The sequence below is a fragment of the Gobio gobio genome, assembly GCF_949357685.1.
Source record: "Gobio gobio genome assembly, chromosome: 25".
Lineage (NCBI taxonomy): Eukaryota > Metazoa > Chordata > Actinopteri > Cypriniformes > Gobionidae > Gobio > Gobio gobio.
In genome coordinates this window covers 11,095,260-11,120,394 of record NC_137121.1, presented here as the reverse complement: position 1 = coordinate 11,120,394, position 25,135 = coordinate 11,095,260, and the positions used below count along the sequence as shown (strand labels likewise).

The 25,135-nt window shown below is 38.0% G+C and overlaps 1 protein-coding gene across 2 annotated transcripts in view; it reads left to right on the top strand.

Annotated features, from left to right (window-relative positions):
* Nucleotides 1-25,135, top strand: part of camk1db (calcium/calmodulin-dependent protein kinase 1Db) — a 42,399-nt gene that overhangs the window by 15,368 nt on the left and 1,896 nt on the right. For both annotated transcript variants that reach the window (XM_079809465.1, XM_079809466.1), the window contains exons 2-10: nucleotides 2,599-2,730; nucleotides 5,171-5,245; nucleotides 8,572-8,710; nucleotides 8,898-9,027; nucleotides 12,839-12,914; nucleotides 13,010-13,122; nucleotides 13,587-13,665; nucleotides 22,789-22,876; nucleotides 23,006-23,156. In XM_079809465.1, the coding sequence (XP_079665591.1) occupies nucleotides 2,599-2,730; nucleotides 5,171-5,245; nucleotides 8,572-8,710; nucleotides 8,898-9,027; nucleotides 12,839-12,914; nucleotides 13,010-13,122; nucleotides 13,587-13,665; nucleotides 22,789-22,876; nucleotides 23,006-23,156 (983 nt within the window). The remainder of the gene's footprint in view (nucleotides 1-2,598; nucleotides 2,731-5,170; nucleotides 5,246-8,571; nucleotides 8,711-8,897; nucleotides 9,028-12,838; nucleotides 12,915-13,009; nucleotides 13,123-13,586; nucleotides 13,666-22,788; nucleotides 22,877-23,005; nucleotides 23,157-25,135) is intronic.

The window sequence follows — 25,135 nt, the reverse complement described above, 5'->3', positions numbered from 1 at the left end:
ATATATATATATATATATATATATGAAGGAAAAAAAACACTGTATATATATATATATATATATATATATATATATATATATATATATTTGTTATTTGTTGAGTTGAATCCCCTTGATTTATATTTTTTGTGCTGTTTGTTCAATTGAATCACCTGAATTATGGAAATTATGTTTTTTATTTTATTTATTTGATATTTTATGCTATTTTCAATACTATATTTGTTTATTTGATTATATATTATATTATATAATTTTACTTTATTTTGTGTTTTTTCCCTTTGTAGGCTATCTAACACTGCTAATTTAATTTATTTTATTTTAATTAAAAAAATATTTTTTGATTTTCCCTTTGTTGGCTGTCTAAAGCACTACTAATCTTATTTATTTTATTTTCTATTTTCTATTTATTAATTTTTTTTTATTAATTTTTATTTTATTAATTTTATTTTATGATTTTTTTCCCCCCTTTGTACTGTCTAAAGCGTTGCTATTTTTATTTATTTTATATATATATATATATATATATATATATATATATATATATATATATATATATATAATTTTTTTTTTTTTTTTTTTTTTTTTTTTTTTTTTTTATTATTATTATTACCCCCCCCCCCCGCTGCTTTTTTTGTTGGCAAGCATTGCTATTTTTCATTTTTAAAAAAAAAATTTTTTTTTATTTATTTCTTTTTTTGGGCTGCTTGTTGACTCACCTAAATTTAGTTTTTTGTTTTGCTTCATTTTTTGTTTAGAGTTTGCTGTGTTCTGCCCAGTAAGCAAACACCTAGCAACCACTCATAACTCCCTAGCAACCACAAAGCAGTGCACTTACATCCACTCGGAACATCTTTACAACAGCCTATCAACGTTCTGGCAACCATCCATAAAACTCCAGCACCATGTCAGTGACTTTTGCACCGGAAAACACCATTAATGTTGCCGTGTAAAAGGTGTCTGAATTACATATGTTAGTCTGATCTGTTTAATGCACTCTATCCAACCACACACTGTTGTTTTTCTTCTAGTTTAATCCTTTGCAGAGATGAATGCTGCGCCCACTGCAATCTCACACGCTCATGTGAACACATAGCTTACACAAGTACTCAACCTGCTGGGCGCTCGGCCAATGAGTCACTACATTTCTAGCCTCCTAAAGGGCTTGCGTTTCAATCGCAGATGAGAGTTGAATTTTACAGTTTAAGAAACAGATGACAAATGCTTTGTTTTGGCACAGCACCAAGCCCTATATTTTGATCAAAAGGTTCAGGAAAGGCCTTTTGTTCCAAGCTTTCAGAATTGCCACGAACGCTCGTGTCGGTGTTTGCAAATGACTGTGTGCGTGTGTGTGTGTGTGTGTGTGTGTGTGTGTGTGTGTGTGTGTGTGTGTGTGTGTGCAAAAGGATTAAAACGGATTTTCAGTGACCAATAAAGGCTTAGCTATAAGCCACAATGGCCAACTGATTACACATAGTGCATATGATACAACATCCCTGAAGAATCAGAGACGTGAATGTGTATGTATAGGTTTCGCTATGCTTTTGCGCACAAAATTTCTGAAAATGTACAAATATAGTGAAACATTTGAAGTGGTTCTTACTATTTGAAAAGCTCATAAAATGGCCCACTCAAAATTTTCTTCAATATTTTAGTATTTTATTTGACGAGTCCTTTTGTAGGTTACTTAAATCACTAATGTTTAATTTTATGTTATTATTTTATGTTTTTTCCCCTTTGTAGGCTGTCAAAAGCACTACTTTTTTTTTTTCATTTTATATTATGCTTTGACCCTTTGTAGGCTGTCTAAACGCACTACTGTTTATTTTATTTTATTATTTATTTGTTTATTTATTGTATTATTTGAAGGGTTAAAGTGGATTCCTAAGCACTGCAATCTTTTATTTAATTTAATTTTAATTTAATTTAATTTAATTTAATTTAATTTAATTTAATTTAATTTAATTTATTGTATTTTATTTTATTTTATTTTATTTTATTTTATTTTATTTTATTTTACTAGATTTGTAGGCGGTATAAAGCACTACTATTTCATTTTATATGAATTTATTTATTATTCTGTTCCTTTGTAGGCTAGCACTACTATTTTTATTTTATTATTTATTTGTTTATTTATTTTATTTTATTATTTGAAGGATTAAAGTGGATTCCTCAGCACTGCAATCTTTTATTTTATTTATTTATTTTTATTATTATTATTATTATTATTTATTTGAAGGATTAAAGTGGATTCCTCAGCTCTGCAATCTTTTATTTTATTTTATTTTATTATTTGAAGGGTTAAAGTGGATTCCTCAGCACTGCAATCTTTTATTTTATTTTATTCTTTGATTTATTTTATTTTATTATTTGAAGGATTAAAGTGGATTCCTCAGCACTGCAATCTGCAAACTACTATTTTATTTTATATTCTGTTCCTTTGTAGGCTGTCTAAATCACCATTATTTGTTTTTAATTTTTTATCCTGCTTTCAGATTATTGGATCCCACTGTGCGCTGCTAAGCTTTCATTCACCGTATTTTGTTCCCAAAATTTCCAGTCACTATTTTATATTTTGCTTTTCTTTTATGCTCTTTCCAGTGGGGCGTTTTCTGAGGTGGTCCTGGCCCAAGAGAAGGCCACAGGAGATATGTACGCCGTGAAATGCATCCCAAAAAAAGCACTAAGAGGAAAAGAGAGCGGAATAGAAAACGAGATTGCAGTGCTGAGGAAGTAAGTATTCTAAAAGCTTCCAGAAAAGGCTTAAAATAACAAACCCAGCACCCATTACATGCTTCACACAAGTTCCTCTAGCTACTGAAGAAAAAACCTGAAGTTCAAAGGAAGCTGTTAGTGGGAGTTTCAGCATTTCTCCTCCGAGCGGGAGATGACTCAGCCATTATGACACGCCCCTCACAGCCTCCTACCTTCACTGACTCCTACCTGTCCCTTTCAAAAGCATCGCGAGCGTTTTAAAGGCCGTAGAAATGATTCATGTGGCCTCCGCCGCAGACCTCGCTATTCACCGCACGTTGAGGCCGAGCACAGGTCTGCGGTTGTCATGGTAAAAAGGCGTTCAGGCAAGGAGGCGAGTAAAAACGCTGCTGTATGCAACTGGATTCCAGATGCAGCCGCACACAGTGCTCAGAATCATTCTTCTGACTGTTCAGCAAGGATTCATTCAATAAAAACAGATTCCTATTTCAAATAACTGCTGTACTTCTGAACTTTGAAAAACAATGTATCACAGTTTCCACAAAAAATTAGCAGCACAACTGTTTTCAACATCGATAATAATGAGAAATGTTTCTTGAGCAGAAAATCAGCAGATTAGGATTAGCATATTTGTCCCTTTGCAGGCTGTCTAAAGCACTACTATTTTATTTTTATATTGTGGTTATGTACCTTTGTTTGCCCCTTTTATTTTATTTTATTTGTTTTATTTTATTTATTTTATTTTATTGTCCCTTTGTAGGCTGTCTAAAGCACTACTATTTTATTTATATTTTATATTTTTAGTTATTTTATTGTTCCTTTGTAGGCTGTCTAAAGCACTACTATTTTATTTTTATTTATTTATTTTATTCTTCAATCCCTTTTTTAGGCTGTCTAAAGCACTACTATTTTATTTTTATTTATTTATTTATTTTATTTTATTCTTCAGTCCCTTTGTAGGCTGTCTAAAGCACTTCTATTTTATTTTTATTTATTTATTTTATTTTATTGTCCCTTTGCAGGCTGTCAAAAGCACTTCTATTTTATTTATTTTTATTTATTTATTTTATTTTATTGTCCCTTTGTAGGCTGTCTACTCTAAAGCACTTCTATTTTATTTTATTTTATTTTATTCTTCAGTCCCTCTGTAGGCTGTCTAAAGCACTTCGATTTTATTTTTATTTTATTTTATTTTATTCTTCAGTCCCTTTGTAGGCTTTCTAACGCACTACTATTTTTTTTAATTTATTATAAAATATAAAAAATGTATAAAATAAAAAGTAATTAACTTTATTATTCTGTCCCTTTGTAAGCTGTCTAAAGCACTATATTTTTATTTGTTTTATTTTATTGTATTTTATTTTATTCTTCTGTCCCTCTGTAGGTTGTCTAAAAAGCTAAAGAAAATATATATTTTATTTTATATTATATTAATTTATTTTATTCTTTTGTCCCTTTGAATGCTGTCTAAAGCGCTACACATTTTTTTCCCTTTGTGAATGCTTTAATAATAAAATTTAATTTTATTATTTTTTATTTTATTTATTTTATTATTGTATTTTATTTATTTTTAACTAGCCTGGATGCCAGCCGAACTTAGCCCCGCCCACAACATTTGAGTTCGGGAAGTTCGGTCTGGACTTGATCCGTTGTGGAGCAACTATGCTCAAACCTGAGCTGTTCGGACCAATCAAATTGTCAGGGCGGGCTTTATACGATGATGGACAGATGATCAACAGTAACGTAATCATCCACGTCACCAAAGAGCGCTTGGGTTGAATTCGTTCTAATCCTAAACTGAGAACTTGTTCGTATATGCATTCACCTTTACTATTTCTCTCAGAAATTATGGTGTTAGTAAGTACTCCATGTATCCTTAACTTCTTTTTACAACACTGGCAAAGATCGTTTACACTGATCTTCTTCTACTTCTTCCAGTGTGCGTGCAGTTGAGTTCTGTTGACAACTATGCGCAGCTCTGTTGCTCTGATTGGTTGTAGGTCTATCCAATTGAGTCCAGAGACATTTTATTTTCTGGTTCGGTTGAAACTTTTTACGGTCTATGGGTTGAAACACGCCCCAATAATCATTGGAGCAGTATCAGACTCATATTCTGACTAATTGAGTATGACGATGTCAGGCTAATATTTAACATGTGACAGTGAACATTCGAGTAATTCTGAAAATTCTGCTTTGCCATCAGAGAAATAAATTATGAATGCATTGCACTTCAGTTGTTTGGCAACTTTTTAGCAACTTAAATATGGTAATATGGTTTTTTTTTTCATTGTCTGCATGAACAGAAAATCTCAATATATCAGCCCAGCTCGTATGCTGTGGTGTACGGGAACATGTAATGGGAACCAACATCATCCATCCAAAACAAAGCCTTCCTAATCCACTCAAGAGCGCCTCTGGTTTATTGTAACTGATCAAATATTGTGTCTGTTCTTTTCAGGATCAAGCATGAGAACATTGTGGCACTGGAAGACATTTACGAGAGCCCCAGTCATTTATACCTTATTATGCAACTGTGAGTAAAATCTGTTTGCTACTTCAATTTGTGCATAATTAAGTCTACAAAGTCTTTGAAATGGAGCCAAACAATGTGAAGCACGTTTGCAAGATGGAAAACTTAAAAAACCTAAGAAGTAATCTGTTCTTGCCTATATCTGTTGTGTAACTGATACGTTTCTTTTAGTTGCAATCCAAAAAATGTATCTTCCTGTCATTCCAATTCACATTCCAATTCAACATCCTGTGGCGCATTAAACTCATGACTTGAGCGGGAGCCAGTTCTTATTCTGAATTGTGTCCAAGCCTGCTGCTGTGGTTTTAGATAATTTTATTGTATTGAACAATATAGAATCTCTAGCTTAACATGAAACATTTGCATTTATTTGTTTTTTAACCAATATTTCAGTTTTGTTTTTCTTTTATATTATTTTAAACATACCGTACCGTTCAAATGTTTGGTGCTTTTTCTAATGATTTTTAAAAAGAAATTAATACTTTTATTCAACAAGGATGCATTCAATTGATCAAAAGTGATAGTAAAGACATTTATAATCTCACAAAAGGTTTCTATTTCAAATAAATGCCATTCTTTTGAACTTTCTATTCATCAAATAATCATGAAAAAAATGTATCATGGTTTCCACTAACTAATAATAATAATAAGAATGTTTCTTGAGCACAAAATCTGCATATTAGAATGATTTATGAAGGATCATGTGACACTGAAGACTGGAGTAATGATGCTGGAAATTCAGCTTTCATCACAGGAATAAATTATATTTTAAAGATATTCGAATAGAAAACATTTATTTTAAATTGTAATAATTTTCCAATTTTTTTTCTGTATTTTTGATCAAATAAATTCAGCCTTGGTGAGCATAAGAGACTTCTTTCAAAAACATTAACATTTCTTACTGACCCCCAAACGTTTAATGGGTTACTTCAGCGAATTAGCATTAAGCTTTGTATCAGTCGAAACCCGTTAGTGTATTTGCTTCCCCCCCCTCATATCCCCCTGAGATTTATGTATTTTATGTCTGGAAAAAAGCCTCTGATGACGCAAATATCGCCCTTTTGCGTCATCGCAGGCTTTTTTGGCCAGAGGCTAGAGACTACAGCCAGTAGTAGGAGTTAGTTCCGCATGTTTTCAACCCGCCCATAGGGGTGGGATCTCACTCACAGAATGTAAGACACAGACGGCCGCACGGACATTCATTACGGAGCAGTGCGGAGCAAAGCGAGTGTTCTCAATGAATTCCTATGAAAGTTAAGCTTCCATAGGCATGAACTGAAAACGTGCCAGACTGGACACACACTGTGCGGCCGTGAATGACTGATGATGCGGCCATGAATGAATGCCAGGCGGCCGTGCTCATTTGAGTCTCGGTTTAAAATTAGCGGCAATTCAGGGGCGGTTGCTTGAATTGTGGGTTCATGAAAACACAACAACAAAACAGTACTATGCGCATTTCGCTTTGAAACCAAATCCTCCGCGATCATCTGCACCAGCCGTTCGTAAGTTCTTATTTAAACTGAAACGTAAAGCTCAAACTAGAGGCTTAGTAACTACTAGTTAGTTTATAACTAACTCTGTACTTTATTTGGTTGCACCATTTGTTCTTAAGGCAGAACGTAGCTAGTAGGTCGTAAGCTCTCCGTAAAGTAATGTGTTGTTGCATAGAATGACGTCTATTTTTCTTAACCCAATCACAAGCCTTCTAATAGGTAAACAGAAAATAGTCTGAACAGCTTGTAATTTCAAACTCCTTTTTGACTGGCCTAAACTGAAAGTTAAAAAAGACGTTAAAGCAACTCAAAACATTAGACTTTTAATTGAAAATATCTATCCCACACTGTCACAATTCACCAGTGTGAGTGCCCGTGGTTTCCACCAGAGGGCACTCCACCCCGGACTGTCCCTCCATCAAAAACTACATCTCCCATAATCCTTTGCCCGGACTCATCAGCACTCATTGATTACATCCACCTGCACCCTATTACCTTGTAAGCTCACACTATATAAGCCTGGTCATGTCAATCATTCAATGCGAAGTCTTGTTTGTTGAAAACTGCATTCCTGAGCGGTTTCCCTGGTTTCATGTCTCTGGTTTTGGATTTCTTGCCTGTTCTCGCCTGTCTTGTTTGCCTGATTGGACTGATTACCTGTTATGACCTCTTGCCTGTTTGTTGACTACGAGTGTGGATTACCTTTAATAAAGCTGCGTTTGGATCCTAAACCTTCTGTCTCAGAGCAGTACGTTACACACACATTGAGGAGAAAAGAAACATGAAGAAAAATTTCAGTCAGAAATTCATATTTTAATTGATGGACCCAAAGAAAACAAAACTTCCTTGAGAGCAAATTAAACTCCTCTGTCACAAACCGAAAGAAAGGTGAGATTTGGCTGGACATAAATAAAATAAATGCAAAAGGCTGTGAGCAGAGGGAGATCTGTCTGATTCGTGCTGAATATCAGACACTATCAAGTCCGTTATCCGCATTATTCTCCCTTCTCTTTTAAAGCGCAAACGAGCATATATGTCGACATCATCATAAATATCCAACGGATGATGTCTGTCTCGTAAAACTCGTAGACGAATTTGCGGCTCTTCATGATCAATTACGAGCTCATCGATGTGATCTAATCTGGCTGACATCTTATTTACGACCGTTATTCATGGACAGAGGCTTCCGTAAATATTTAGATAAAACGTATAGTCACGTTTAAACTAAGTTTAATGGTTCAACTGAAAATATTTACTAGTGCGTAAGTTGTAACTAAGTGCCCATTTACGTCGAAACTAGGCTACGTTGTAACTTACGCTGGTGCAACCGGCCCCAGGTCTGATGAATGAAATCTGACTCCTGCTGCATTTGTGCTGCGACTCTCGTTCGGCTCACGCTGTATTGAGCAGACACGTTCAGTTTTTAACTGTAGTGTCTGTTCTTTAACTGAACTAAATGATTTTGTTACTAAAAAAATCATAACAACGGGCGGCGGTGCCGTGGTACGCAAGAGGTGTAACAGGTAGGTGTGGCTTGGGAGTGGCCTCGTAGGGCAGCGAAGCAAGTGCATTCTGGGAGTTGTTGTCTTTCATCCATATGAGCCAAAAACACATTTTCTGGCTTTTCTCAGTCTAGAAGGCACCAACTTCTAAAATAATTTCACATTTCTACTACATAAATGACCCAATTTAAATACACATTCATCTTTCCAGTGGTGAAGTACCCCTTTAAACAGTAGTGTATATTGTTTATTGTACATACCAAGTTTGACTTTTCTGAATGAACTAATAATTGTATTGTAAATTGTAAAAGTAACTAATAATTGTATTTTTCAGTGTGTCCGGCGGGGAGTTGTTTGACCGTATTGTGGAGAGGGGCTTCTACACAGAGCAGGATGCCAGCGCGTTAATCAAACAAGTTCTGGATGCTGTTAACTACCTCCATTCGCTGGGGATAGTCCACCGAGACCTGAAGGTGATGATTTCCCTTGACTGATTTCCTTCACACCAAAACAAATCGATGTACATAGATGTACAGTTTCATTATAGGAAGCGGGAACATAAGACGTGAAAGGTCACCGCTCTTCAGTGGAAACAAGCACAGCGTAAATAACTCTCTGTGACTTTTTAACCTAATCGCCCTCTCTCTCATCTCCTGACAGCCAGAGAATCTGCTCTATTTTAACCCACATGAAGAATCCAAGATTATGATTAGTGATTTCGGGCTGTCCAAGATGGAGGGCGCAGCCAATGACATCATGTCCACAGCCTGTGGGACACCAGGATATGTGGGTAGGACTGTCAATCCATTAAATATCAGTGTGAATTTTAACGATAAAAGACGCTACGGAGAGCTTGTTCATTGGTTAATAGTAAGTTCTCTTACTATATATAGGGAAAAACTGTAGTAGATCTTATGGGACGTTCCATGCAATTTTACAGTAACATTGGAGTTTTTTGCAAAAAAATAAGTGCAAAAAGTCATCTTATAATTTAAAACCATAAATTAATATTCCCATAATTCCCTGCGTGACACTTTACATTTGATGTGTTTTTTATTTAAATAACTGTTTCTTCTTAATCAGTTATGTACATTAGGGTTCATATTACATCTTATGTTGTTAAAGGTCCCATGGCAAGAAATTTTCATTTTATGAGGTATTTCAACATTAATATGAGTTCCCCTAGCCTGAATATTGTCCCCAAGTGGATAGAAATGTTGATCGGTGTAAACCCGAGTTCTGGCTGTCGTTCTGTGCCTTTGAGAAAATGCCAGGCCAGACGAGCCAATCCTGAAGTCTCCTGGTTTGACGTCCAAGCAGGAACGGTTACCTCCCTTTCCTCCGCCCAGAGAATCTGGCACGCCCATGCAAGCGCTCAAGAGATCATGGGTTGTGAACGAGTGAACGCTGGCAGTTTCTCAGTGTTTGGATGTACAAATGAAAACAGAAGTCTTTCTTCAGTTCCTTCTGATCTGTGATCAGTGATTTCTTATGTGTAGCTAATTATTTATTATTCGTGCACACACTGCGGCTTCTCTCTCTTCCGACAGAACGGTGTTTTCGTGTTTTCTATCTTGTGAGTCAGTGTTTTTGTACGTCCTCGTCGCGTCTATCTGTTCTTAAATGTGCATACAGTCGGGATTTTCTGCTTAACATCGGCAGAGATAAACCTCACGCACGCCGAAGCTCGGCCTTCAACATCCCCGACCCCCAGTACTGCATCTGGCCCAAAGCGGAGGCACCAAACGCGGCGTGAGATTAAGCAGAAGGGGGGTAAGTGTGAGGGTATCCGGCTAGGCTAGCCAGCTTTCCCCACAATAAACTGGATTACATTCGATTACTGCTGTTGTGTCTTTGTTTGCGCTGTGTAAGTTACTCAATGCGCGTCATTGACGCTTTTCATATGATTGGAACATATCTAGAAATAATGCTTTAATCAAACTTACTAACTCGTTCATCTCGCTGTAATGGTACATTGCATGTGTTACAAAGTCGGTAGAATAATGATGAAGACGGACTCGGCGTGACTGGGACTCGTGTTTATTCAGAACTCTCAGGTACAAACACAATAAACTCGCGCTGACAGACAGCGCTCTCACAACTCAGTAGTTACTATAAATAACTTTGTTAGCAATCGCTCCGTCTCCGTGATGTCCGGTTCGCGAACAAATCATTCTTTTGAATCGGTTCTTTTTAGTGAACCGAACCAGTTCACCAAATCGGACTGAATCGTTCTAAACGGTTCGCGTGTCGAGTCAGCGCTGATCCATAATTTACTAAAGTTACTAACTTTCTGACATGAGTGACAGCCCCTCCGACTAGAAATAAACTAATAACCTGAATTATATTCTAGTAACTACAACAGTTCACCCTGAACTGAGACATGCTGACAGAACTGATGAGAAGTGAACTCAGGTCCATCCGTCTCTCTGGCAGCAGCTCGTGCGTCGTAGATCTCGTTAAACCACGCCCCCTCCGCTCATTTCAAATGCAAAGATATCAGCCAATCACAACAGTGGGCATTTTTACTGAAGTTTCACAGCAGACACGCCTCTTGAAACAGGGCATTCAGCCACAGGGCAAACAGCAGTATAGAAAAAAATGCCTTTTATTTCTAAATGATGACATTTTATGATGTAAAAATCATACTAACAATATAAGTACACCTCAGGAAACCCTATAAAATAATAGAAAAATGCCATGCCATGGGACCTTTAAATTAATGTTTATTGAATTATTTTATTGTCATCGTGTTACCATGATGGTGTTTTGCATATGACACCACCTATTAATATTTACCTCAGTGTGTGGAAAAGCTATCTGTGATGAACTTTGGTTCATCATGTGATTTTTTCTTTACCACTTATGTTTTTACGGGGGTTGTCAGTGTTATAAAAATGTTAAAGAAAAAAAAAAGATTTTAGTCATTTGGTATATTAATATCATTAAAAGTAATACAGATTTACTGTAAATTTAAGTTCAATGTGTAAAACCTAAAATGTTGCTACCATATTTTTTACAGTGAAGTTTCGGCAAATCACAGCTACCTTTTTATTTTGTTTTTTTCATAAAAAAACTGGGGGGGTTTTTTACAGTGTATTTTCAAAAATTACATTTTATCATTATTTACTCACCTTCATGTGTTTCAAATCCATATGCTGTTGTTTCAGAATTCAAACTTTCCATATGCATTTTTTCTAGTGAAATACAGACATTTTGAACAATATTTATGCAAATTGTGCATAGTGACCATGTCTGTCAAGTCCAAAAAGGATAAAAAATCACATTAATAGTGGTTAAAAAACAGCAAATTAGAAAACATACAGTTTTGGAATGACATGAGAGTTGTCTCATAAATTATGATAAAATATGTGTGAATGATCCTTTAAAAACATTTTTACTAGTGCTGTCAAATCGATTCATCGCATCACACACACACACACACACACACACACACACACACACACACACACACACACACACACACACACACACACACACACACACACACACACACACACACACACACACACACACACACACATATATATATATATATATATATATATATATATATATATATATATGTATATATGTTTATAATATTTATATACACACCTAGTATCTAGTCAAGTCAAGTCACCTTTATTTCTATAGCGCTTTTCACAACACCGATTGCTTCAAAGCAGCTTTACAGTGATGATATGAAATTAATTTTGTTTTAGATGAAAAGGTAAAGTAATTTTTTGATTGATTAATTTCAGTTGTAAAAACTGATTTCAAAATGTAAAAACTTCACAAAAAATTCACAAAATGAAAACAATAATGTAAATATTATTATTATAAGTGTGAATCTCAAAATTAAAAGTGCATAAAAAAAACTAAAAAACAAGCATGATTTCATCTCTTAAATGTCTTACTGTGTGTGCTTTGGTCATAATTTAATAATTTTTTTTTAATATAATTTCAGCTTTTTATTTCAGAATTAGGACTTTTAATCATAATTTAGATTTTTAAGTCATAATTTTGACTTTAAATTCAAACTTTTTAATTTTTATCTCAGAATTTCTAGTCTTAATTTCAACTGTTCATCTCACAATGACTTTAGCATGTCATATTTTTGACTTTTTTATCTAATAATGAGGACTTTAAAAATCTTATTTTCAACATTTTATCTTATAATTATGACTTAGCATGTCGTATTTTCGACTTTTTAGCTCACTTTTATGCCTTTTAAAATCATATTTTTGACTTTTTATCTCTTAATTATGACTTTATGATTGAAATGAGCTGATCAGCAATATAGTTGAATATTTAGTGTCCCCAACTGAGCAAGCCAAAGCCAAAGGCGACAGAGGCAATGGTGGCAAGGAACCAAAACTCCATCAGGTGACATAATGGAGAGAAAAAAAACCTTGGGAGAAACTAGGCTCAGTCAGGGTGCCAGTTCTCCTTTGACCAATATATATATATATATATATATATATATATATATGTTAGGTGTGATTAATCACGATTAATCGATTTGACAACACTCACTTTTATATTTTAGTAAATGTATCATTTTGTTTGTTTTCTCTGTCTTTTAACACATTTAATAGCTCCAGAGGTATTAGCACAGAAGCCTTACAGCAAAGCCGTGGACTGCTGGTCTATCGGAGTTATTGCCTACATCTTGTGAGTAGTTTTTTTCCCATATGAAATGCACTGCTGCTTTCCCAACCATTGTTAGGTTAAAATCCTAACCACTTATGAATCCTCTGCCTCCTCAGGTTGTGTGGATACCCTCCATTTTACGACGAGAATGACTCCAAACTGTTTGAGCAAATACTGAGGGCAGAATACGAGTTTGATTCCCCGTACTGGGACGACATTTCTGATTCGGGTAAGTGTGAAGTGAATCATATATTATAGTTAATGACATAAACTACATATTTAATTAAATCAGGTTCAAGCTTTTGTTGTTGGAGAAAATGACACCTTTCTTCACCTCCTTATGTCTCTTCCACCCACTGAAACGCCATCATTGAGTATGACTTAGGTTACTTGTGGTTTACTTGTCACTGATAGTCACGACTTCATTTTCTTCCCATGAGCAACACTTTAATAAGGGTTCTTCGAAAGTAACACTGAGGTATTGCAGCCAGATATAAATCAGCGGTTGAAAAGCACTATCTGGCGCTAGGCGATTCAGCTTCGTTTGAAAATAACAACTCGACACCCACACCACAAGCTGTTCCCTGGTGTCTGGGGAAGTGTAGGAGGGTGTCATTTTTTCACAATTAGAACTGTGCCCTTGTGTAACTGATTCAGGTGTTTTTTTTTCTTCACATTTGTGTTGTTTTATAGCTAAAGACTTCATTAGTAACCTGATGCAGAAAGATCCAGAAAAGAGGTTAACTTGTGATGAGGCTCTTCTGCATCCATGGTGAGCGACCAGGATTGTGTTCACTGCGTTCTGATGTTATATTACTCGCTGCAGGTTTAAGAGTGAATCTCACACAGTCTATAAATAATATTAAGCTTATTTCCCTGCCTCCATAATGCTCATTAATGCGTTCAAATGTTTTAAGATTGAAATTCTCATTATTCCCAATACAATCAAAAAAAAAAAAGTCAAATAATAGTCTGGAATTATATGCAGATAACCAGGTGTTTAATAATTCCAATCATCAGGGGCGTAGCTAAGGGGGGGAAAGTTAGGACGATTCTAAGGGCCCACACACTTTTGGGGCCCCCAGAGATCGGTTTTATTAGTAGTAACAGTACTAGTAGTAATGTATTATAAATGTATAATCTACCAAAGAGTTAAGGCCTTTGCACACTGAGTCCGAAATTTTCGCATGCGTTTTTTCGTATTCGTGATCCGAAAAATTTGTCACGCACAGAGACCTTGCACACTGAGTCCGATGTGTATTAATGAATGCGTTACGGAAAAAACCGCAAAACAACACAAAATGCCGTCTTCAAGTAGTGAGGATGATTTTTTTTGTCCTCTCTCTTAAAAAATGAAAGAGGAAATATCGGGTCCATCCACTTCTGCGATCGCGTAGAGAGGAAGGAGAGTTCCTCTTATCAAGGAGCTGCGGGATTATCCAGGCCGATTCAAAGTTTACTTTAGAATGTCAGTGACTCAGTTTGATGCTTTGCTAGCGATACCGGAGCCACATATTAAAAAGAAGACCACCAATTTCCGTGAATCAATTTATCCTGAACAGAGACTGACAGCCTATGTCTAAAGGGATCCGCGCACACACACACACACACGGTTTACAGGGACTTGGTGTGCTATAATTATAGCTGTGATATAATAATATTTGTAGTATTTTTGATACAATAATATTTGTATATGTAGGTATCTGAGCACTGGCGATTCATTCACCACCATTGCCAGCAGTTTTAGGTTGGGCATCAGCACTGTAGATGGGAAAAACGGATGCGAAAAAACGCCGAAAATCGAACCTGTTCCGATTTTTTTTTTTTTGACGGACAAAAGTTTCGGAGGCAGTGTACAAGCGTAATTGACGTTATAATGTGAGGGCGAATTTATTTTTTGACGTGCGAAAATTTTGCATGCGAATTTCGGGCCTTTACAAATATAAAAAAATGATGGCGCATTTCCGGCAAAATCCAGCAAAACGCTCCACTCATGAACCGTTCACACTCACCGGTAAAACTACGTTCACTCATATCCCACTCCGACATGACGTGCTATAATTTTATGCAGCCGTTAAGGTATTCATTTTTATATTTATGTTTAAATATTATAATGTGGGTTTTTATGTCTATGTTGTCGATCTGTCTATCTATGTCGATTATGAAAAGTGAACAGCATGAGATAGGACACATCATAAGATGAATGGAGTTGATCAGACATGATTCATTGACCACTTCATTAAGTTTTGTTTTGGATAAATTGTATCTTAATTTTAATCAATGTTTCATCAGCCAATTGGGGCATTCTGGGTTGAGCGAGCAGAGCTTAATTGGTCAGTATTATTAAATTGCAGACAACGATTTTGGATAGCTAGGTTGGTGTGGTAGAGGGCCCAACATCATTTTCTTTCATAGGGCCCAAAATTGCTAGCGGCGCCCCTGCCAATCATAAGACATGTCCATAACTCGACCGTGAAAAACATGGCATGAAGTATAAACTCAAACCCTTGATCAGCAACCACATGGAAGGCACACATAGGCCTACGTCAGGGCTCGACATTAAAACTTGTCCGGGACAACTGGACTTTTTGAAGGGGCAAGTGAAAAATAATTTTACTTGCCCGACGGACAAGTGTCCTGGTTAAAACGTCAAAACAAAAAATAACTAGGGAATCACCAAAGTGCAATAATGATTCTACATTCAGTTAGTGTAAGTGGAGATCAATAGTGGATAATAATATAAAAAACGAACTGACAAGGTTCTGCTGTTGAGGCTCGCGCAGCCTCTCGAGGAGAAAATCGAAAACAAATGAGCGCCACTCATACAAAGAAACTCAGTTAACATACACGGTTAAAATTGTGTGGTTTTTATATTTATAACATATGATACAGTTAAGCAACATTACACTAACAAGAGTGTTGTTTTCCTGAATACCATCACGACTAAAAATTATTTCATACGCCAGTTCCATAAACAATTAGTTAACATTAAGTCACTTACATTTTAAATGCAATATGGACTGTTTTTGTTCTATTTCAGCAGCGAAAATAGTTCCAAACAAATATCACAGCAGAACCGTAACGCATCTCACAGCAACAGTGTGTGTTAGTGAATGATTCAGCGTTTTAATGAATCGGTTGAATCAAAGATTCAATGACCTATTCGTAAACGACCGCCTAATTCTTGAATTAATCAGCCGTTTGAACGAATCGACTCAATGATTCACTCATTAAGACGGTCACATGCTGCCACCTACTGGCAGTTTAGTTTCATCTTTCCAACATTTCTTAATTGTATACAAATTTTTTTTTAAATAATCTCATAACATTATTTAATGCAGTTGTAATTTTTCAGTGTAAATGATTTAATTTGATTGGTGACAGCCTATAGTGTCTTTTTCTAATTTAATTTATAGATCAAATTTAAGAATATAAAAGGACATCTGAAGCATCTCCTATATTTAATAAGATTATGGAAATATGCCCTTTATAAAAAGGTACAAATATGAAAAATAGGCATATTTAAATATTTCAAAGCTGATTAAACACCGTTGAGAATATTGCTTCAGAATAGATTATATTTACAAAAAATATCTGGACAAGCAAATGTTTTACTCGGACAAGTGAATGACAGATTCACTTGTCCGAAGGACAAGAGTGTGAACAGGCTTAATGTCGAGCCCTGCATACAAACAAACAAAAATCCATCCAGGGCAAGACAAAGCACCTGGTTAAATAGGCCTAACTCAGATCAGAAACACCTGGAACTGATGAGCATACAGAAAGAACTACAAAGACATTGGCTGAATCCGAAATCGCCCCCTAAACCCTCAATCACTATTCCCTACTTTAGTCCACTTATACAGTTCACTTGAAGGAGTGAATGAAAACGAGTGAGTGAACTCGGACAGCCGTTGTGTGTACATCGGCTGTACACTCGTTATTGCGGTGCAATGTGGGATTGAATGAGTGCACTCAATAACGTCCACTATGGTTTCGGACACCACTACAAATGGCTGTCCCCTCAAATAGTGCCCTATTTAAGGGTATAGTGGGCGATTTCGGATTCAGCCCAGGACAAACTACAACATGAAAGGCAAATTACAAAATAAAAGACATAACAAACAGAATCCTGACAATAATAGAATATAATACAATTGACTATAATATTTATATGCATTACAGTAATGAGAACTGGGGAAAATATGCTTGAACGTCATGCAAATGCCACAATGCAAAAACATTTAATAGTGTAATAGTATAGGCTTTTATGCAAGATATTATGCTATATGTTTTTTTATCAATAAATATTTGTATTAATTTAAGGATGCATTAAAATGATCAAAAGTGATAGAAAGACTTTTATAATGTTTTAAATAAATGCTGTTCTTTTGAACTCTATATTCATCAAAGAAAGAAACAAAGTATCATGGTTTCCACAAAAATGAAATTAAGCATCTGTTTTCAATATTGATAATAATAAGAATAATGTTTCTTGCAGCAAAAAATCTGCATATTATAATGATTTCTGAAGGATCATGTGACACGGAAGACCAGAGTAATGATGCTGAAAATTCAGCTTTTCATCACAGGAATAAATTACATTTCATAAATTATAAATTAAAATAGAACAGTTATTTTAATTTGTAATAATATTTCAATATGACTGTTTTACTGCATTTTAGGTCAAATAAATGCAGCATTGATAAGTGTAATGAAGTTTGTGGATATGGGAAGAAGGAGGCAGGAACCGGCAAACATTTAACAGACTTTAATAAATAATAGTAAAAGTGGCAGCCCCTCACGGACGACTGCCGCGCACACTCATAACCAAACGTAAATAAAACACAACGTAAATCCAGGCCTGGTCCTCTCTCATCCTTCACTAGTGTCACTCGTTCTTATATGCCTCCGGGCTCCCTCATGAGAGGACTCGCTCGCTCCTCCCACGTCTCTTGCTCGTCAACCTCGCCACAATGAGCATAAGACTTCTTTTGAAAACATTAACAAAATCTTACAAACCCCAAACTTTTTAATTGTAGTGTATATACTGTATTACATAATACATTCACCAAAAGGATTATTAGGAACACCTGTTCAATTTCTCATGAATGCAATTATCTAATCAACCAATCACATGGATGTTGCTTCAATACATTTAGGGGTGTGGTCCTGGTCAAGACAATCTCCTGAACTCCAAACTGAATGTCAGAATGGGAAAGAAAGGTGATTTAAGCAATTTTGAGCGCGGCATGGTTGTTGGTGCCAGACGGGCTGGTCTGAGTATTTCACAATCGGCTCAGTTACTGGGATTTTCACGCACAACCATTTCTAGGGTTTACAAAGAATGGTGTGAAAAGGGAAAAACATCCAGTATGCGGCAGTCCTGTGGGCAAAAATGCCTTGTTGATGCTAGAGGTCAGAGGATAATGGCCCGACTGATTCAAGCTGATAGAAGAGCAACTTTGACTGAAATAACCACTCGTTACAACCGAGGTATGCAGCAAAGCATTTGTGAAGCCACAACACGCACAACCTTGAGGCGGATGGGCTAAAACAGCAGAAGACCCCACCGGGTACCACTCATCTCCACTACAAATAGGAAAAAGAGGCTACAATTTGGAGTCAAGATGGCGCCGAGGACGGCCGCAACGTCGCAAGCTCTGCTGAAGCATTGTAGTTTTTTGTTTGTTCTGTTTATAGTTTTTGTGTTTTTTGTCTTGGATGTTGTCTGCCTTACTACGTACGACAGACAGACACTTTTGGACATTGGTTCGGCAATCGCACACCGAAAACCGGACTTTAAATTCATCAACGACGACACGCCGTTTACAAACACAGCAGCGGAACCCTTTGTCTGGGTGGCCCGGCCGCGGAGACGCGGCCGGAGAAGGGGCTGTAGAGCTGGCGTACTCGTCAGATTAAGACGCCGCGCAAACCGACCCCCGCTTCCCAGTATTTTACTGGCAAATGTTCAGTCTCTGGACAATAAACTCTGCGAGCTGAGAGCGCGGATCTCTTTCCAACGAGACACGAGGGACTGCTGCATTATCTGCCTTACAGAAACTTGGATGTCCGCTGAGATTCCAGACTCAGCCATCGAAACCACGGGGTTCTCCGTGCATCGGATGGACAGAGAAAAAGATCTCTCCGGGGAAAGCAAAGGCGGGGGTGTGTGTTTTATGATCAACCGATCCTGGTGTGATCAGAGGAACGTACACTCTATCAAGTCTTTCTGCTCTCCTGATCTGGAATTTCTCATGGTTCTGTGCCGACCATTCTGGCTACCGAGGGAATTCACCGCGGTCATCATCACAGCGGTGTATATTCCCCCACAAGCCGACACAGACCGGGCACTAAAGGAACTGTATAGGTCAGTGAGTGAGCAGGAAACCGCGCATCCTGAGGCTGCGTTTATTGTGACCGGGGACTTTAACAAAGCCAACTTCAAGCGCATCGCACCCAAATACCACCAACATGTTAGCATCAACACGCGAGGGAACCGTGTTTTAGACCACTGCTACTCCCCCTTCAAGGAGGGTTACAAGTCCCTCCCTCGCCCACCATTCGGCAAATCAGATCACGCGTCCATTCTACTTTTGCCCGCTTACAGGCAGAGACTGAAACAGGAAGCACCCGCCCTCAGAACCATCCAGTGCTGGTCAGACCAATCGGACTCTATGCTACAGGACTGTTTTGATCACGCGGACTGGGAGATGTTCCGGTCGGCCTCTGATGACGACATCGAGGTCTACGCTGATAGCGTAACGTGTTTCATCAGGAAGTGCGTAGATGACGTTGTTCCGACCAAAACAATTCGGCTGTACCCAAACCAGAAGCCGTGGATAAATGGGGATGTTCGCGCGGCACTCAATGCGCGGACCTTCACTTTTAACTCTGGTAATGCGGAGGAGCATAAACAAGCAAGTTATGCCCTCCGGAAAACAATCAAAGCAGCAAAACGCCAGTACAGGGACAAGATTGAAGGACAGTTCAACACCACCGACTCCAGAAGCATGTGGAGGGGAATTAACACCATCACAGACTATAAAGGGAACACAAACTCCACCGTGAACACCGCTGCCTCTCTCCCGGACGAGCTCAACACCTTTTATGCTCGCTTTGAGGGAAATAACACCGCCCTCACGGAGAGAGAGCTCGCGGCTGAAGATACAGAGGTTAGTGCACTCTCCGTATCTGAAGCGGATGTTACCCGATCCTTCCGGCGGGTGAACGTCCGAAAAGCTGCGGGTCCAGACGGGATTCCCGGCCGCGTCATCAGAGCGTGCGCGCGCCAACTGGCTGGAGTTTTCACGGACATTTTTAACCTGTCCCTCTCCCTGTCTGTGGTCCCCACATGCTTCAAAACGTCCACCATTGTTCCTGTACCTAAGCAGTCAAAAACACTCTGCTTAAACGACTGGCGTCCTGTTGCTCTGACCCCCATCATCAGCAAATGCTTTGAGAGACTAGTCAGAAACCACATCTGCTCTGTTCTCCCCCCCTCACTGGACCCACTGCAGTTTGCATACCGCAAAAACCGCTCCACTGATGATGCCATTTCATCAACAATTCACACTGCTCTCTCCCACCTGGAAAAGAGGAACACATATGTGAGAATGCTGTTTGTAGACTACAGCTCAGCATTCAACACCATTGTGCCCTCCATACTTGACATTAAACTCCGGGCTCTCGGCTTAAACAGCTTGTTATGCAGCTGGATCCTGGACTTCCTGTCAAACAGACGCCAGGTGGTCAGAATGGGCAGTAACATCTCCTCACCACTGACTCTCAACACTGGAGCCCCTCAGGGCTGTGTTCTCAGCCCACTCCTGTACTCCTTGTACACACATGACTGTGTGGCAACCCACAGCTCCAACACCATCATCAAGTTTGCTGACGATACGACGGTGGTAGGTCTCATCACTGACAATGATGAAACGGCCTACAGAGAGGAGGTGCACACTCTGACACGGTGGTGTCAGGAGCACAACCTCTCCCTCAACGTCAGCAAGACCAAGGAGCTGGTGGTCGACTTCAGGAGGAATGAGAGAGAACACCGCCCCATCACCATCGATGGAGCACCGGTGGAGAGAGTCAGCAGCTTCAAGTTCCTCGGTGTCCACATCACAGAGGAACTCTCATGGTCCGTCCACACCGAGGCCGTTGTGAAGAAGGCTCATCAGCGCCTTTTCTTCCTGCGACGGCTGAGGAGGTTTGGAATGAGCCGCCACATCCTCACACGGTTCTACACCTGCACCATAGAGAGCCTGCTGACTGGCTGCATCACCACCTGGTACGGCAACAGTACCGCCCGCAGCCGCAAAGCCCTGCAAAGGGTAGTGCGCACGGCCAGCTGCATCATCGGAGGTGAGCTTCCCTCCCTCCAGGACATTTATGTCAGGCGGTGTGTGAAGAGAGCTCAGAGGATCATCAGAGACTCTAGCCACCCGAACCATGGGCTGCTCTCACTGATGCCATCAGGCAGACGGTACCGCAGCATCAGATCACGCACCAGCCGACTCCAGAACAGCTTCTTCCCAAAAACAATCAGACTCCTTAACTCTTGACCCATCAGGATCATAACACACACTGGACAGAATATCACTCAGCACAACCCACTGTAGATAAACACACATTATATACACATTTATTTATCATACAGCATCTATTGCACTTTGGATTTCAATTTTTCAATCTGTGAATAATATTTTATACTGTACATTGTATATTATTATTACTATTATAGCGTAATGTATATTGTTTAGTGTATGTTTAGTGTATATTGTTTAAAGTATATGTATATTGTAAGTATGTGTATATTGTTTAAAGCTGTGAGAACTACACTCACATTGTGTAAATTATTTATTGTTTATTGTAGAGTTTACTGTGCTGTGAGTAATTGTGGGCGCATCAGTGTAATCTGATGCTGCTTTAAATGTTGTACATGTCATGTCATGACTACCATGTTGCTCGGAACTGCACCTAAGAATTTCACCTACTGTTGCACTTGTGCATATGTAGAGTGACAAATAAAGTGATTTGATTTGATTTTGATTTTGAATTTGCACAAGCTCACCAAAATTGGACAGTTGAAGACTGGAAAAATGTTGCCTGGTCTGAGTCTCGATTTCTGTTGAGACATTCAGATGGTAGAGTCAGAATTTGGCGTAAACAGAATGAGAACATGGATCCATCATGCCTTGTTACCACTGTGCAGGCTGGTGGTGGTGGTGTAATGGTGTGGGGGATGTTTTCTTGGCACACTTTAGGCCCCTTAGTGCCAATTGGGCATCGTTTAAATGCCACGGCCTACCTGAGCATTGTTTCTGACCATGTCCATCCCTTTATGACCACCATGTCCCCATCCTCTGATGGCTACTTCCAGCAGGATAATGCACCATGTCACAAAGCTCGAATCATTTCAAATTGGTTTCTTGAACATGACAATGAGTTCACTGTACTAAAATGGCCCCCACAGTCACCAGATCTCAACCCAATAGAGCATCTTTGGGATGTGGTGGAACGGGAGCTTCGTGCCCTGGATGTGCATCCCACAAATCTCCATCAAATGCAAGATGCTATCCTATCAATATGGGCCAACATTTCTAAAGAATGCTTTCAGCACCTTGTTGAATCAATGCCACGTAGAATTAAGGCAGTTCTGAAGGCGAAAGGGGGTCAAACACAGTATTAGTATGGTGTTCCTAATAATCCTTTAGGTGAGTGTATAATGTAATATACAGTATAAATATCTATAGTAATAAATCTTTGTTTTTACATGATATAGTCATGTATATACTCATATATGGTCACATTACACAAGACTCCGCCTCCTTATGGATGCCAGATGATACTGCAAGAAGTCCAACCGCTGACTCTAATCTGATTTCAGGATAGCTGGTGATACTGCGCTCTGCAAGAACATCCACGAATCAGTCAGCCGACAGATGAAGAAAAACTTTGCGAAAGCAAAATGGCGAGTAAGTGACCACGCCCTTTTCCTTTCGCCCTTTGGAATCATTCATTGTAAAACCCATATTGATTGACCACTGTTCTATTTCACATGAGATTTAAATTTCTGTGTTCTCTAAATTCTTCTCTCCTGACAGCAAGCGTTTAATGCTACTGCAGTGATCAGACATATGAGGCGTCTTCAGCTTGGCAGCAGTATGGATTCATCTCAACACAGGAAGCAGAATCCAACATCCATGCCAGGGAAGAGTCAGTCGGTTGATGTTTCTTCAGTCCACCGCAACGACTGTAAGTTGTTACCTCAATGCTTTAAGGCTCCGATATACTCACAGTTAAGTTATTTTCGTGCTTCACTTAGGGGTAAAAAGAAGTCCGAAATGGCCTTGCAACGACATACTGTTAGCGAACATCACCCACACTAATGAGAGCGACATTTAGATGTGAATATGTGCTGTGCGCTTTCCTCTCAATAACAAAATAGATAAATAGCGATAGACTACTTCTACTACTACTTCTACCCAAACTACTTCTGAATAGAATGTCTACTTCATAGATATTTTGAAAAGTATGAAAATATAATGTTCAGATCACTCAAACCATATATGGAAATCGAAGAGTCTACATGTCACCTAGTGGAAAACATTGGTACTGCGCACAAATGATTTTTTTTTTTGAGCTATAAACCTAAAATTTAGTACAGAATTTGTTCAGATATTTAGCTTTGATTTTCTTGAGGTTTTAGAATTGAACATGTTTTGTAAAATGTATATTATATATATATATATATATATATGTGTTATATATTTTCATGTTCATAAACTTCTATAACTTGTTTTAAACTTTACTTTTACGACTTATACAGTGATGGCCGATTTCAAAACACTGCTTCATGAAGTTGTTAATAGTTGAAGAGCTCTGAGATGCACAAAGTGTTTTGTATTTTGTGTCTGTACAGTTGCTTTTGAATAGCTGTCCTATATGGGTCAAATTGACCCACAAACAGCAAGAGTGTATAAAATTTTGATATGCACATTTCACAACGCATCATCATGTTGAAACTTTGCATGCATGTTAATGACCCTAAATGAGAAAAGGTCACACAATTTCAAGAAAAACAATGTAGGTTAGATAGTATTTCAGATAGATTGAAAAAAGAAATTATAGCTCATTTTTACCATTTGTGGCATACAAAAAATATTTCTGTATTGAAAAAATGGGGAAAAGCTATTTTTTTTAGCTTCATAGGTTAGTAAAAAAACTAAAATAACAAAATATAACCAAGAAATGTTATTATTTTGGGTCTCTACAATTGCCTTAGAACATTAAAATATGCGGGTCAAATTGACCCGTGAACATCATGAACGTAACAGTACTTTTGTGTGTTTATGTCAAAACACATCAGCGTGTTGAAACTTTGCATGCATGTTCATGACCCTAAATGAGAGTCACAAAATGTAAAGAAAAAAAACATAGGTTAACTGATATTTCTGACAACTTAAAACTCAAAACTGGTCAAATTGACCCGCAACATAACACAAGGGTTAAAGCAAGCAGCTTTAGAGTATTAAACATGAAAAAGTGTGAAAAACAGAATGAATCATTTTAAAGCGGCAATTTCTACTTTAAATCAGCTCTCCAGCTCATGTTTTTACTTGTGTCTGACATCGACGGACTGAAAAGAAGAAATTAACCAAAGAAGGCGGAGCCTCAGAGCCACACCTACCTATTAATTAATCGTCACGGTCCTCACGGACAATGTTCAGATCTTGTTCAGACACATGGTATCATGGATTCTAGAAAATACCAACAGACCTGACGGCCTCTGCTAGAAATCTTATAATGGGCCGTGGTCGGATTTTCCATCAGGACAACGGTCCAAAACAAACATCAAAAATGTGTCACTGAGCACAAAATGAAGCTTCTACCATGACCATCCCAGTCCCCTGACCTGAACCCAGAAAATGGGGTAAACTGAAGAGAAGAAACACCATTGGATCTGGGAATCTGAAGGGTCTGGAGAGATTCTGTATGGAGGAATGGTCTCTGATCTCTTGTCAGGTGTTCTCCAAACTCATCAGGCATTATAGGAGAAGACTCAGAGCTGTTATCTTGGCAAAAGGAGGTTGCAAAAAGTATTTAATAAAAGGGTGCCAATAATTATGTTTTGGAAAAAAGCATTTATTTCATAATGTGATTTACCCCCCACTTTCAATTCTTTTACTTCAATGAAAGGTTCGATTTTTTTTTTTTTTTTTTTTAATAAAAGA